The following is a 15,345-nucleotide window of genomic DNA, read 5'->3' on the forward strand; positions in this document are numbered from 1 at the left end:
AAAAAACACATGAAATCTCAGTTTTAAGGTGCACATTTATATTAAAAACACACAGTAGATTCACTTTCGCTTCAGATTTGTTCTGATTACAAATTTAGTTGATGCAAAAAATAAAAATCCCATCATTTACTGTGTATTTCATGGTCATAATGGCTGATTCTCTCAGGATTTTACACACTTGAGTTTCTGTTCAGCATTTAAACCTATATATAAAGCGATTGCATCTGTGCAGGAGAGCTGGATTGATTTAGTTGTACTTTATTTACCTGCACTAATGTTTCTGTACTGATTTCAGGTTTTATTCATCGCCGTACAGCATTGGTCCAAACCGAATGATCGCTCAGACGTCTCTGTCTCCATACATGCCTTCACAAGTTCCGTCCTACCAGGTCAGATCATTCACATCAGCATTACAGCAGCTCTCCCCAGCTGTGTTTCCATCCAAAGATTAGTGTGCAAAACTGGAATATCGCATTGGATATTTGCAAATAAAGCAGCGTTTACATCCAGTGAGTCAACGAGAACAAAATCCTCACTTTCTCATAAACTGGAGCAGATATCAGTCAGAGTAGTGGAGTTTGATGCATTGGGATTTGCCACTGTGGTGTTTTTCTTCTGTAATAAATGAGCACCGGGAGGAGGCCTCGGGGAAACCCAGGACATGCTGGAGGGACTATGACTCTCAGCTGGCCTGGGAATGCCTCGGGATCCCCCCGGAGGAGCTGGAGGAAGTGTCTGGGGAGAGGGAAGTCTGGGGTTCTCTCCTTAGACTGCTGCCCCTGCGACCCGACCCTGGAAAAAGTAGATGAAAATGAGATGAGATAATGGTTCAAAAATAAAAAATGAATGAAAAAAAAAATAGTAAAAATCAAGAGAAGCAAAAAATATATAGTGTTGTTGCGATGTTCATTTTCAATAAGGGTGTACTTATATATGCTGAGCACTGTATATGAGCAATGCCATGCAAATGTCAACTTTGCCATGAAAAAAATTAAGTTTTTACCAAAATACTGAAACCGTTTCTGGGTTTTTTGTGTAAGAAAGTATTTTACAGTGCTTTAAAATACTCAAAAATGCATCTGTCAATGTTTTCAAACTAAAATATTTCACATTTCACATCGGTCACCAGGCCCGGATTGCTGGTGGGCCGGTCCGTTTTTTGGCCGTGAGGGCCGGTGTCCGTAGCTGCTTGCACTCTCGGCAGTCGCACTTTTTTCATTTATTTAATTATTTGACCTTAGCCTCACTTTTTATTCATTATTTCGCCGCAGCTCCGCTCTTTTTATTTATTTTCTCGCAGCCCTGTAAGCAAAATGCAGCCTGCAGGTTAATGATGATGTAACTATCATCCAACCCCAAACAGCGGCACCTTAGTGACTATAAGAATTCGAATAATTAATATTAATGATTATTACTCCTGCTCAATGAAAATCAGATGATTACATCAATCAATCCGACACAACTTTCGCACTATCGCAACAGTGCTATTGCGGTCGAGTGGTCAGCACGTTGCGTTGCGACATGGCAGACCGGTGTTCGAATCTTACTAGAGAAATCATTATCATTTCTTCTTTTTTTTTTTTATATATTTATTGTTCAGACATTTAATTTGGTTGTTGAATATTTGAAATTCTAACGCAGCTGTTTTCTTGAAAAAGACGTGATCGTGTCATTAGAAGCTGAATTGGAAATAGAGTCAGTCGTGAACTGAGGTGGGCCAGTCTGAGACTTGAAACTCCAGGGCTGAAAAGGAGTCGCACTCCGGCCCTGTGTGTCACATTCATAACGGAGGGATGTCACATCCATAACAAAGCTTTTTCCTCATAAATGTGAAAATATTAAATAAAAATGAAGTCAGTCATGGTTGTTTTATAAAGAGAACTCGTATCCTTTTGATTATCATCGTTTCTTTTGGGTTGTGCAGTTTAATTCACATAATCTCTACAAAGTATGTTGTATACTGTAAACCTGGAGACTTTTTTTGTCACATCCACAACGCTTGTTTATTTTCCTCATTTAAAGTACAAAGCATGTTTATAGATTGATTTTTCTGCTCTCTTCACTCTGTGGTCAGTTGTTAATATATAAACAGAAGTTTCAATATAATGCTAACGTATACTTTCCATGTGAATTTATCTTTTGTGTTTTTGCTGCAAATGTCGCATCCATAACGCTGGAATCGCTCATATATATTTGTTTTGATCCACAGATGCACAGCCCGTCCTGGATGCATCATCAGTCGTACCTCATGCAGCCCACAGTGAGTTTCTTTCTATTTACTGCACATACAGCTAAAGTCAAGATTATTCACCTTCATTTTCTTTGCCAAATATTTCCCAAATGATGTTGAACAGATTCAGGAAATCTTCACAGTATTTCCTATAATATTTTTTTCTGGAGAAAGTTTTACTTGTTTTATATCGACTAGAATATAAGCAGTTTTCAATATTATTAGGTCAATACTATTAGCCCCTTTTAGCAATATTTATATTAGATTGTTTACAAAACAAACCACTGTTATACAATGACTTGCCTTATTACCTAATAACTTGGCATATTGACTGTGTTTATGATCATGTGTACAGGGTGCTCTTTTGACCCAGGCTCTGGATCACCAAATGTCCCTCCAGTCCTCGTCTATGATGGGGCCGTTGACCCAGCAGCTGAGTCACCTGTCCCTCGGCAGCACCGGCACGGTTGGAGATTCACCTCAATAAAGCTTGGCTCACACTGTGCTCATCTAAAATAAATGCAGAAATAGACCCTTTTCACATTTCCAGCTTTCTCAGTCGTCATAGTTGGGTAAACTCAGAGCACAGTGAATAGGAGAGAACAACAAATCATTATTCTACAATCCTATTTGCTGAAATAATGACACAAAAACTCAGCAATGGTGTTATCAAGACTTCCAGAAAGAGGAAAACAATAGTGTGAGACTGATAATGGCATTGAAGAATTGAGAGTGCATTGAATATTAAGAACTTTAATAAACCGATGTGCTTGTGCACTGGAATAGCAAAGAGAAGAGGAGGAGTGCAATAAATAAAACCCCCGCCCACTACTTAATATTCAGTTTCTGTTGGAAATGCGTCATCCTACTGGGATACATCTCCAGAGAATTGACTTTTGATTGAGGTGGACTTTAATAACGGCACAGTGTGAGTCCGGCTGAAGAGTTTGTGATGCTGATCTGTGTGTGTGAATGTAAAAGTGATGCCGGTCTTGTGTTTTTCTCTACAGTATATCCCGAACGCAGCTCTGCAGGGCACCTATATCCCTCAGTTCACCGCAGTGCCTCCCTCTAGTGTCTCATTAGAGGTATGACCCGCTTCTGTGGCTCTTCAGCCTTCAGTGTTTGAAGACTAATTAGTAAAAAAAACAATGAAGGACAGCAATACTGTGGAAACTAAGGCATTAATTAAAAAATATATGAAGAAAGGACAGGACATATGGGATATGGAGAACTATTATATAGTGTACAGAAACATATTAGAGCACAGGGTGTGAATAGAAGAGAGGTGTCATGTTTAAAATCGTCATAAAACAATAGTTAAGATTGTTCTTTTTCCCCATATTGTTACATCCAATTGAAATGGTCCTGAAAAGAGATAAAAAAAATGTACGGTGGTGCAGGATTTACTTCTTTAGCAATTGTTTAATTTAAAAAAAAATGGGTATTGCTAACAAAAGGAAGAAATATTGATGAGTGGATGTAAGCAGAGCAGAAAGACATGCTCTCATAGCTCCGCCCTAAAGGACTGATAGCTCCGCCCTAAAGAACTGATAGCCCTGCCCTAAATGACTGATAGCTCCACCCTAAAGGACTGATAGTTCCTCTCTAAATGACCAAAAACCTTGCCCTAAATGACTGATAGCTCCACCTTTAATGACTGATAGCTCTGTCTTAAAGGACTGATAGTCCCGCCCTAAATGATCAATAGCCCTGCCCTAAATGACTGATAGCTCTGCCCTAAAGAACTGATAGTCCCACCCTAAATGACTGATAGCTCCACCCTAAAGGACTGATAGCCCTGCCCTAAATGACTGATAGCTCTGCCCTAAAGGACTGATAGTCCCGCCCTAATTGTCTGATAGCTCCACCCTAAATGTCCGATAGCTCTGTCTTAAAGGACTGATAGCTCCGCCCTAAATAACTGATAGCTCCACCCTAAATGATTGATAGCTCCACCCTAAATGATTGATAGCTCCACCCTAAAGGACTGATAGTCCCACCCTAAAGGACTGATAGTCCCGCCCTAAATGACTGATAGCTCAACCCTAAATGACTGATAGCTCCGCCCTAAATGACTGATAGTCCTGCCCTAAAAGACTGATAGATCCACCCTAAAGGACTCATAGTCCCGCCCTAAATGACTGATAGCTTCACCCTAAAGGACTGATAGTCCGCCCTAAAGGACTGATAGCCCCGCCCTAAATGAATGATAGCTCCGCCTTAAATGACTGATAGCTCCGCCCTAAATGAATGATAGCTCCGCCCTAAATTACTGATAGTCCCGCCCTAAATGACCAGTAACCCTGCCTTTAAGGACTAATAGCCCCACTCTAGGGCATTTCATGTGATCAGAGGTGAAGAAAGTAGTTTTGATGGGGAGGGTTTCGTCTTTTTGATCAAATATAATTAGAGCAAATGAATGTTAATTCATTTACAAAATAATGAAGTGCACAAATATTTATTTATTCATGTATTTAAATAAATAAAGTAGATTGTGTGAAATGTGGTCAATGCTGCTGACTCTGAAACAGTAGGTGGTGGTACACACCTGAAGAGTCATGATTGCAATCTGCCACTAATAATAATAATAACAGTAATATTAATACTACTAATAATATGAGTGATAAGTGTAGATGTCTGCTGATGGTGTTGTGTGTCGTGCAGGAGAACAGTGGACAGCAGCAGCAGCAGATCACCATCGACACAGCAGCAGAACACAACAACTACTCCTATCAACACAGCAAATGAAGCTACCGTAAGACTGACACACTCAGACATGGCATCCTGACTTCAACTGTACACACACACACTACCTGACAAAAGTCTTGTGGCCTTTCCGAGTTTTAGGAACAACACATAATAACTTGACTTCTAGTTGATCATTTGCCACAGAAGTGTCTTATATGAAAGGCAAAGGCCTCTAGATTTTGCTTATTTGAGCTCAATAAAATCTGATCATGCCTTGATTATTAATGATTTGATTAGGACAGTAAGGTCTTGCAGGACTCCAAGAGTTCATCAAGACTCTTTGTGTTCATCTTCAACGCCTCCTCCTTCATCTTCATCAGACATACTCAATAATGTTCATGTCTGGTGACTGGGCTGGCCAATCATGGAGCAGCTTGACCTTCTCTGCTTTCAGGAGCTCTGATGTGGAGGCTGAAGTATGAGCAGGAGCGCTATCCTGCTGGAGAATTGTCCCTCTCCTGTGGTTTGGCAGCACAAATGTGTTGATACCTCAGGCTGTAGATGTCTGCAGATCTCTCCATACTGAATGTGACCCCAAACCATGATTTCTCCTTCACCAAACTTGACTGATTTCTGTGTGAATCTTTGCTCCATGCGGGTCTTCTGCAGTATTTGTGATGATTGAGATGCAGATCACGAGAGATAAATCCACCTCCTGACACTTCTCCAAATGATCAGCTAGAAGTCAAGGTTTAGTTTGATGCTGAAAATATCCAATGACACACACACACACACACACACACACACACACACAACACAGACACTCATCCTTCATCTTGTGTTGAGGAGTCACTCAGCCCACAGCGGAGACTGAATAACAGGAATAAAAGCCTCAAGAGTCAGCAGGATCAGGAGGAGGTGAGGAAACACCGCCGCGCTCATTGTTAACGACCGATTCTTTACTATGGGAGGATGAAAAAAAGAGAACGTTGAACATGTGTCTTATTTTTGTGTAAAATATGCAAGCTTTTATTCGGATTTGTTCTTGGGTCAGCAGCAGCGAGAGATTCTGTGTTGTTGTACAGATTTAAGGTGCATTTTTGTGTTTGCGGTTTGATATTTTTTGCTGAGGAAACCATTTAAAGCCACTTCTTCACATCACTAACAGTGATCCGGTCACTCTAATTCAACTCCTGCAGCAGACAATCTTTAACTTATTATTTATTGCAGAGTTTATCTTTTCTTTTGTTTTTCGGTGCACGCCAGGACAAGTTCATATGAAATATTAGATGCAGAAATAGATCAAATATACGATGCTGTCCTATCAAAGTGTGTGTAAATATAATTTTTTTTATTAAAATCTGAATTTTTTTAGACAAACAAAACAAATGATATACAGTTAAAGTCAGAATTATTAGCCCCCCTGAATTATTAGACCCCACATATTTTTATCCCCCAATTTCTGTTGAATTAACTAGATATTCCTCAAGACACTTCTATACTGTTTAAAGTGACATTTAAAGGCTTAATTAGGTTAACTAGGCAGGTTACTGTAATTAGGCAAGTTATTGAATAACGATGGTTTATTCTGTAGACTATCGAAAAAAATATAGCTGAAAGGGGCGAATAATATTGTCCCTAAAATGGTGTTTAAAAAATTAATAACTGCTTTTATTCTAGCCGAAATAAAACAAATAAGACTTTCTCCAGAAGAAAAAATATTATCAGACATGCTGTGAGAATTTCCTTGCTCTGTTAAACATCATATGGGAAATATTAAAAAAAGAAGAAGAAAAAAATCAAAGGGGGCGAATAATTCTGACTCATATAGACTGTATATAGATTAAATGAGGGACATTTTAATCTAATAATGAGCTGTGAAACAGTCTGTGCCTAGCATTACAGTGTTCAGCATCAGCCACTTTAATTTAAGGGTCCAAAATAATGCATTAGTTAAGCATTAATTAACAGCTCATAGTCAAAAACAAGAGCACTGGTAATTAATGGTTAACATATTAAGGGTCTCGAATTATGCATTAGTTAAGCTTAGTTAAATCATGATTAGCTCACATTTATGCGTCATTTCCCAGTACTGGGTTGCACATATGTTAAACATATGCTGGTATAGTTGGCGGTTCATTCCACTGTGGAGAACAAAGGAACTACGCTGAAGGAAACTGAGCATGACATGAGCAAACGCATCATTCACGAATAACTGAACATATAGTAAAGGCATTTTAACCATTATTTACAATTTAATACACCATATATTATTTCCTTCAGTCACTTTGTAGGTTAACTGAACAACAAGCTACTAATTATGTTTAATTACTGCTGGTTTGTAATTATTTATAGCTGAAATAGTGTAATAAACACAGTTTAATCTCATGTTCTAAAGTTATATCCACATTTATAAAGGTCATTAATACAGTGCTAATGAAGGAAATTTGACTCTCTATACTGAAGTGAAAGTAAAATCAACATTAATTATGGCACTTATTGAGGGATAATCATGTTTATTAACTAAAGCAAGTTAATAATTAAGGCTAAAACATGGTTTTAGTTACGTGCTAATGAAGGACATTTGACCCCCTATTCTAAACCCAAAGTGATATTCACATTAACTTTGGCACTTATTGGGGAATATTCAAGTTTATTGATTACAACAAGCTAATAATTAAGGCTAAAAGTCATTATTACATGGTAATAAAGGCAGTTTGAGCTAAAGTGAAGGTGATATCCACATGAATTATGGCACTTATTGAGGAATATTCTAGTTGATTGACTAAAACTGTTTTTAACTAATGCTTATTTTTTAACATTAATAAATGCTTAACTAATGCATTATTGTGGACCCTTAAAATAAAGTTACCGACTGCTCATTTCTATTTTAAAAATGTATAATGATTAATCTTCCATGTCCTGCGCTGTTACTAGAGCTGAAATCAGAGATTTTGTACCTTTTAGTGTATATAATTCCACCAGAATATTTCAGTGTGTGTGCGTGTGTGTGTGTGTGTGTGTGCGTGTAAATAGTGTTTGCTAGTCTTCCAGTGTAGAGGAAGTGACTTTAAGTGGTTTGTAGCATCAGAAACAGTGATGAGAGCAGAGAGCTGCTGATCTGGAGTCAGACTCATCTCTCTCTCAGATTAATCTTGTGTTGTTCATTAAACACACACACACACACACACACACACACACGCAGGAGAACCGCATCTGAACAGGAAACTCAACTGACTTTATTGTTATGCAGATTTTGGAGCCTTGTTTTCCAATACCCTGTTTTTGACACTCATTTTGACCCGGAAGAGATGCAGTGAGACCCTCCATATACACGTCATTATTCATTTATTATTATTATTTGTAAGAATTTTGCCCGTTTTCACAGTCATTATTGCTTTTATTACTATTACCATTAATAATAATATTAATAACAACAACAACAATAATAATAATAATAATAATAATAATACAATTGAAATCAATGGTTACAGGTTTCCAACATTCTTTAAAATGTCTTCTTTTGTGTTCACTTGAGGGGGAGTAAATTATGAATAAACTTCATTTTTGTGTAAAATTATTATTATTATTACCATTAATAATATTATTAATAATAATATTATTATTAACAACAACAACAATAATAATAATAACAATAATGATAATAATAATAATAATTAATATTTAAGTGATTTCTGAAGGATCATGTGACTGAAGACTGGAGCAATGAAGCTGAAATTTTATCAATAAAATCACTGGAATAAATGATTAAATTGATTGATAAACTACTTTTAATCAGTTATTTTTTAGTGCTCATTAAATAAATGCAGCCTTGGTAAACAGGGGAAGCTTTTTTTTTTTTTTTTTTTTAAGGGGTTTCATCTTTATTGGATAGGACAGTAGAGTATTGATAGAGGCAGAAGCTCGTCTGACCCCAAACTTTTGTAACTATATATATATATATATATATGAGTAAAAGACTGTAATTTAATTCCATTCTTTATAATTAAACGAACTCAAACGAGATGTTTGAGGTGAATATATAAATCGATATAATCTGATTTGTTTACATTCCAAACCTTGCTTGTTCACTTGTAAAGTTCAAAATAGTTGCTGATTGGATTCAAGCAGATTGAGTGTTTTATTAATGACTCTTCTGGAAGCCGGAGACAGTATGTAGATGCACTATGAGGTGAGGAAAAGTACACTTTAATATGCTGTCCTCTGAAAGCAGCAGAACACAGTGCTTTTATTACAGGTAAAACTTGAGATTCAAGTCGGTGGAGCAAACATGATGCATCCATAAAATATAAACATGTTCTGTGTGAATAATCTGACGGGTCAAAGTGTTACGTGAGGACGTTGGAAAACAAGGCTGAGTTTCTGCAGTTTTTCAGTGTGTGTGCAGTCACTGCTTTCTTCATTTCTCTCTTTAACGTGTGTGTGTGTGTGTGTGTGTGTGTGTGTTTATCTTGCGGATGAGGTTAGCTTTATTGTTTGAGCAAAGCTTTACTCCTCCCTCAGGATTTCCCCTGGTTTGTGTTCTTCTTAAAGGGACAGTTCACCCAAAAAAGACAATCTGTCATCATTTACTCATCCTTCACTTTTTCAAACCTTTAAGAGTTTCTTTCTTCTGTTGAACTCAAAAGAAGAGATTTTGAAGAATGCTGGAAACCTGTAACCATTGACTTCCATTGTATTTTTTTTACAATATTGAAGTTAATGGTTACAGGTATCTAACATTCTTCGAAATCTCTTCTTTTGTGTTCAGCAGTAGAAAGAAACTCCTATAGGTTTATGAGCACTTGAGGAAATGATGAGGAAACTAAATTTCCGGGTGAACTCCATCTTTAACTCCCTCATTCATAGCATTTTGTTGTGTGTGTGTGTGTGTGTGTGTGTTGTTTTTATGTGTGCAAATGAGATTCTTCATGTCTTTCTCTCTGCTGTTTGTTTGTGGTTTTACTTGAAATGTTCTGTCCTGGTCAATAATGATGCACTTCCACTGTTGTTTTTTTGATCATGTAAAAAAGAAATGGTTTTATATCATTGATAATCCAGTAGAAAGACTGTTTGTTTGCTCCTTTTGTACACTAAAACGTCCCGATACATGTTACAAATGTCATATATCAAAGACTCGTTGTTCAGTATAGTGCGAACAGTCCAGTTCCAGAAGCAAATTCTCCATTCATTTTTCTCCATAGGGCAATTCTTATCTGATGAACACGTGAAAGCAGCGCTAATGTGAGCTCTGAGGATGTTCAGTTGACTTATTTAACTCGTCCATTCACATTAATACAACTTATTCAAACGAAATCATGTTTGAAATAGGTAGTTTAGCAGAAAAACTACATTACCCATGATGCTTTGCAGGACATTCACCAATTAGTGAGTCACAGTGAGCAAAGCAGATCTTTAGCTCCACCTTAGGGATAAGGGGAAGGGCTGGAGGGTAGAATTGGGCTTGGGCCTTACCCTGTGCTGTCTTGTTTTGCTTTGTCCTTAAATGCACAGAAATTGGGCTTTTTGCAGTGCTTCATGGGATTGTAGTTCTTATTAGTGAGATATTCATCGTCTATTGAACGTCTGTAATGTTGATTACCCATTGGTTCAAGGCTTATCATAGCACTTAAACTAATCTCCCTGAGGGCAGATGAATGAGGGGCACTTCTGGAAGCAGCACTCACACACTCTGCTGAACACACACACTCAAGGGCTTTTACAACACTAAAGGTCACATGACGCAGTTCGAGGGGTTCCTGTTGCAGGGTTTCTCAACCCTGTTCCTGGAGGCACACCAACAGTTCGGATGTCTCCCTTCTTATGTTCTGATGAGTTGATTGAGGTGTGTTTGATTAGGGAGAGGTGGGAATCTGTACTGTTGGTGTGCCTTCAGGAACAGTCCATCATAAGATGTAATATTAGGTTAGATTTAGGTCGTGACATCAGGTGACCAAAATTCAATGTCTAGCCAGTGTCTAAGGGCAACGTTATTTTGACATCCAATAACAATGACAAATGATGTTGAGATTTGGTTGATTTTAGGTTGTGTTAGAAAGTGAGCAAAACGTGGAGCCAACATCTTAAATCAATGTCATGTTAACGCAAATACTGACATTTATTCGTCAGGTGTGGCAACCAAAATCCATCGTCGGATAGACGTCATAGTGGTAACGACCACACAATGTCAAGCTGTAACATCATTAGACGTTAATATTTGGTTGTTTTAGGTTGGATGTTGGACATTGATGTCAGCCGGACATTGGGTTCTAGGTCAACCCAAACAAAATGCAACGTCCCCACAACACTGGGGTACAACTTCAATCTAACATAACGTTGATGTCATGTGACTGCTGAGAGGGTTGGGAAACACTGTCCTATTGATGCATTTGACATTTAATACATGTAAAGCCACGGCCTTAAGCTAAATACCTTGCGTAGATTTGAATTTTCACTTTCTTGTGCAATGTAAACATGAAAACACACACAGCTCTGAGCTAGAAGATCATCAGTCTGAAATGACATCATGCATCAGTTTTTATAGAGAAACGGCTCTCATTCAGACCCAAAGAAGTCATTTGATACAGTTACCAAAGATATGGAGACACAACACGCCTGTGAAACAGTGAAAAACAATCACAGATCTTCCTAAAAGCTAAACACAGAGCTGATGAGTTCCTTTCAGAAGACTTTCATTCAATATTTCTTCACTTTCCAGTGTGATTTTATTGTCGATGTTGTTTGTCAGATGTCCGGTTTTTCACCACAGCGTTCACCTCATGAAGGAAAATGAGATTTATTTTTGTTTGTCGAACTTGATGAATCATATATCCTCCATTAATGACATGAAACAAACACGGTTTTGAAACTGCGAAATGTTGAATCGAAACTTTTGGATGTCAGTAGTTGTTCCTATGAATCTATTCAGACGTTTGCCTTCTATTTGAACAAATAGCTGCAAAAGTTTCAGACCAGGCTCATGCTGAAAACGTACCCCTATATACATTTCTGGAGAGCGCCAAATAATGTTTGTTATCGCAAATCCACCAGAGGCCGCTGTGTGCGCTTTTTCAGATCTCAAAATTTTCCCACCTGCTTTTTTCATGTAAATACACCAGAGGCCGCTGTCAACAGACTGACCGACTGACCCACCCTCCTCCTTCACTAAACCCAACCAATAGTGTTTTCAAAAGCACCGATTGACCCGCTCACCCCTTCCTTAAACGCAACCAATAGTGTTTTCCAAAGCACCAATTGACCTGTCCACCCCTTCCTTAAACGCAACCAATAGTGTTTTCAAAAGCACCGATTGACCCGCCCACCCCGTTCCCTAAACCCAACCAATAGTGTTTTCTAAAACACAGATTGACCCGCCCGGCCCCTTCCTTAAACCCAACCAATAGTGTTTTCTAAAACACAGATTGACCCGCCCGGCCCCTTCCTTAAACCCAAACAATAGTGTTTTCTAAAACACAGATTGACCCGTCCGGCCCCTTCCTTAAACCCAACCAATAGTGTTTTCTAAAACACAGATTGACCCGCCCGGCCCCTTCCTTAAACCCAACCAATAGTGTTTTCTAAAACACAGATTGACCCGCCCGGCCCCTTCCTTAAACCCAACCAATAGTGTTTTCGAAAGCACCGATTGACCCGCCCACCGCCTTCTCTAAACCCAACCAATAGTGTTTTCAAAAGCACCAATTGATCCGCCCACCGCCTTCTCTAAACCCAACCAATAGTGCTTTCTAAAGCACCAATTGACCCGCCCACCCCCTTCCTTAAACCCAACCAATAGATTCCTCGTTGGACTCGTAACTCGCGTCTCAAATCTGTTGACGTACGCAGTGAGCCACTGGACAAACTGCTAACAGTGGAAAATCCGTCCATACTGAGGTAATAAATCAGCTGGTAAGCCTGAAAAGAAACAGCATCATACCCCCCCCTGTAGCGTTCGTTTTAAAGACGAAATGCAGCCATACGTACTTCTGGCTACATAATTCGTGATCTCCAGAAATGTATATAGGGCTATGTTTATGAATGGGCCCATGTTGTAAAGTTTTGAATGGCTCGTTTCACAGTTTCGAAAAGTGTTGCTGCTATCATGAGGTGTTGAGGAAGCCATAAGATGACCTTCATGAAGCTTTACTTTCAACAACGTGCCTCAGAAACCAACGCTTAGTGGCTTTTTCCCATGCATAGTTGTAGAGATGCAGTTTGGGATGTGGATGTTGTGAGTTTTGAACACATGGCGTCTCTTTAAACGTGTTTTTTTTATTTATATACAGTAACAGGTTTTGTACAGGTCACTGATGAAACGGTTTGTTTGCATGTCATTTGTCTTCCTGTGCCACGCTTTTCTGATTTCCTGGTTTTGTTTTTTATGAGAATGAGAAAAGAAAAATGTTTTTGTTTTTACATTTTAGAAAAATTGAATTTCCTTTTTAATAAAATCTTGTTTGTATTTTGTTGGATTCATTTATTCAAATCCACAGAACACCAGCTGCGATGTTATTATTCAAATTGAGGGGTCACCACAGCGGAATGAACCGCCAACTTATCCATTATGTTTTACGTAGCGGATACACTTCTAGCTAATGTACGGTAACACTTTATAATAACTACACACTATGAATCATTTACCATACATTAGCATCTAGTTTACTAAGCATTAGCATCTAGTTGAGCATTAACTCTACATTAATAAGTGTTAGTAAGCAGTTTATAACTGCAGCTACAAATGCTGTATTCTTGACTTATAAGCACCTATATAATGTGTTTAATAATTGTATTTTCATACTTTGTTAATGGTTTATTTTTCATTACTAAATTAAGTATCACATTATTTAAAAAACAGTTGTATTTAAGAGTAGTTGAGGGTTTTTATGATAATTCAGAATGAGTTAGTAAATGATTAATAAACTATTGAAATCAACATTTATATATCTTATTATTCAGGCATATAGTAATAGTTATACTAATATGTTAATAAATGCTTTATTGTTTCAACTTCATGCAGTTTTGTGACCTGATCTAAAGTGAGGACTATTCATGCTTTATAAATCCCTTATAAATGACTATTAAAAGCTCAGAATCAAGTGAACAATAATCTTTGCAATCTTTTCTAAAAAGTGAAATTAATGTAAAGTTTAAACATTGCTAAATTACAGGAGTGTCAAAATACGACATAAAACTGGATAAAGCAACAACAATATAATAATTTAACAATATAATGAGATGCGATGTTTAAACTATACAGTGATTTTATTTTAGATCAGGTTGCAAAGATTTATTTTTCTGTTGAAGTACAGTTTCATTTGTGTATCTTTAAATGAATAGGAATGAATCATGTTGTTTTTCCTGTTTATAATTTAACTGAGCCTTTATTTGTCATTTATAAGGGATTTATAAAGCATGAATAGTCCTCACTTTAGATTAGGTCACAAAACTAGGTGAAGTTGAGTTAATAAAGCATTTACTAACATTCATAGTAACCATTAATATATGCCTGAATAATAAGACATTTAAATGTTGATTTCAATAGTTTATTAATCATTTACTAACTCATTCTGAATGATCCTAGAAACCCTCAACTACTCTTAAATACAACTGTTTTGTAAATAATGTGATAATTTAGTAATGAAAAATAAATCATTAACAAAGTATGAAAATACAAGTATTAAGCACATTTGAAATATGTTTATAAGTCAAGAATAGAGCATTTGTAGCTGCAGTTATAAACTGCTTACTAACACTTATTAATGTAGAGTTAATGCTTAACAGATAATGAATTCGCTATTTGCTAATGCTTGATAAATGATTTATAGTGTGTAGTTATTATAAAGTGTTACCCAAATAATCTCTCCTATCCTCTCCGTATGCACCAGACACCTTTTCAGCATCACTCCATACTTTCATACATTGTGCATTTTTGGTGCACTCCAATCAGGTGAGTGGGCTTGATAAACCACTTGCAGGTGACAGTTGTCCCCTCTATATGCACCAGACACCTTATAAACACTGCATATTTGTGGGAAAACATTGTGCAATACTGAATGTGCTCCACAGGTGAATAGGCTTGGGAAAACTAACACAGCCTGCTCATGGCATCTTTATTTTGCTGCTCACCGATATTTTTAAATGCTTCTTTTATCCTCATTTAAAAGTTGCTTTAGATAAAAGCTAAAGGAATGAATGTAAATGTCATCTACAGCCATCACTCTCGTGTTGTTCAGTTAATTCCCTTTTATTTATACACAATTGTGTAATGACATTTCAATCTATTTTTCCCTTTATCCATCTGAATTTATAATTTTACACTGAAAAAAAGCACACATGATGCATTCCAAGAGTATTTTCACTTCACAAGTTCACTCTTCCAGCTATTCCACATTTCTGTGCACTCATATCTCCTAAATAAAACAATA

At 37.3% G+C, this 15,345-nt stretch overlaps 2 protein-coding genes across 6 annotated transcripts in view; one reads left to right on the plus strand and one right to left on the minus strand.

The window, feature by feature from the left end:
* Window positions 1–6,410, plus strand: part of rbms2a (RNA binding motif, single stranded interacting protein 2a) — a 37,668-nt gene extending 31,258 nt beyond the window's left edge. For all 3 annotated transcript variants that reach the window (XR_012386916.1, XM_073916224.1, XM_073916225.1), the window contains exons 9-14: window positions 296–389; window positions 2,210–2,260; window positions 2,586–2,696; window positions 3,241–3,318; window positions 4,898–4,988; window positions 5,678–6,410. Coding sequence is in view for 2 of the 3 variants with exons in the window: in XM_073916224.1 (XP_073772325.1) it covers window positions 296–389; window positions 2,210–2,260; window positions 2,586–2,696; window positions 3,241–3,318; window positions 4,898–4,981 (418 nt within the window). In the remaining variant the exon portion in view is untranslated. The remainder of the gene's footprint in view (window positions 1–295; window positions 390–2,209; window positions 2,261–2,585; window positions 2,697–3,240; window positions 3,319–4,897; window positions 4,989–5,677) is intronic.
* faim2b (Fas apoptotic inhibitory molecule 2b) overlaps window positions 22–15,345 on the minus strand; it is a 28,713-nt gene continuing 13,389 nt past the window's right edge. The window contains exons 12-13 of one of the 3 annotated variants that reach the window (XR_012386636.1): window positions 2,542–2,740; window positions 22–792 (exon numbers count right to left, since the gene is read on the minus strand). The gene's annotated coding sequence lies outside the window, so the exon portion shown is untranslated. Of the gene's footprint in view, window positions 2,741–15,345 lie in introns of all 3 variants that reach the window. The other 2 variants (XM_073915369.1, XM_073915370.1) reach the window with 2 other exon arrangements.

This window comes from Danio rerio, chromosome 11 (assembly GCF_049306965.1).
Source record: "Danio rerio strain Tuebingen ecotype United States chromosome 11, GRCz12tu, whole genome shotgun sequence".
Taxonomy (NCBI): Eukaryota; Metazoa; Chordata; class Actinopteri; order Cypriniformes; family Danionidae; genus Danio; species Danio rerio.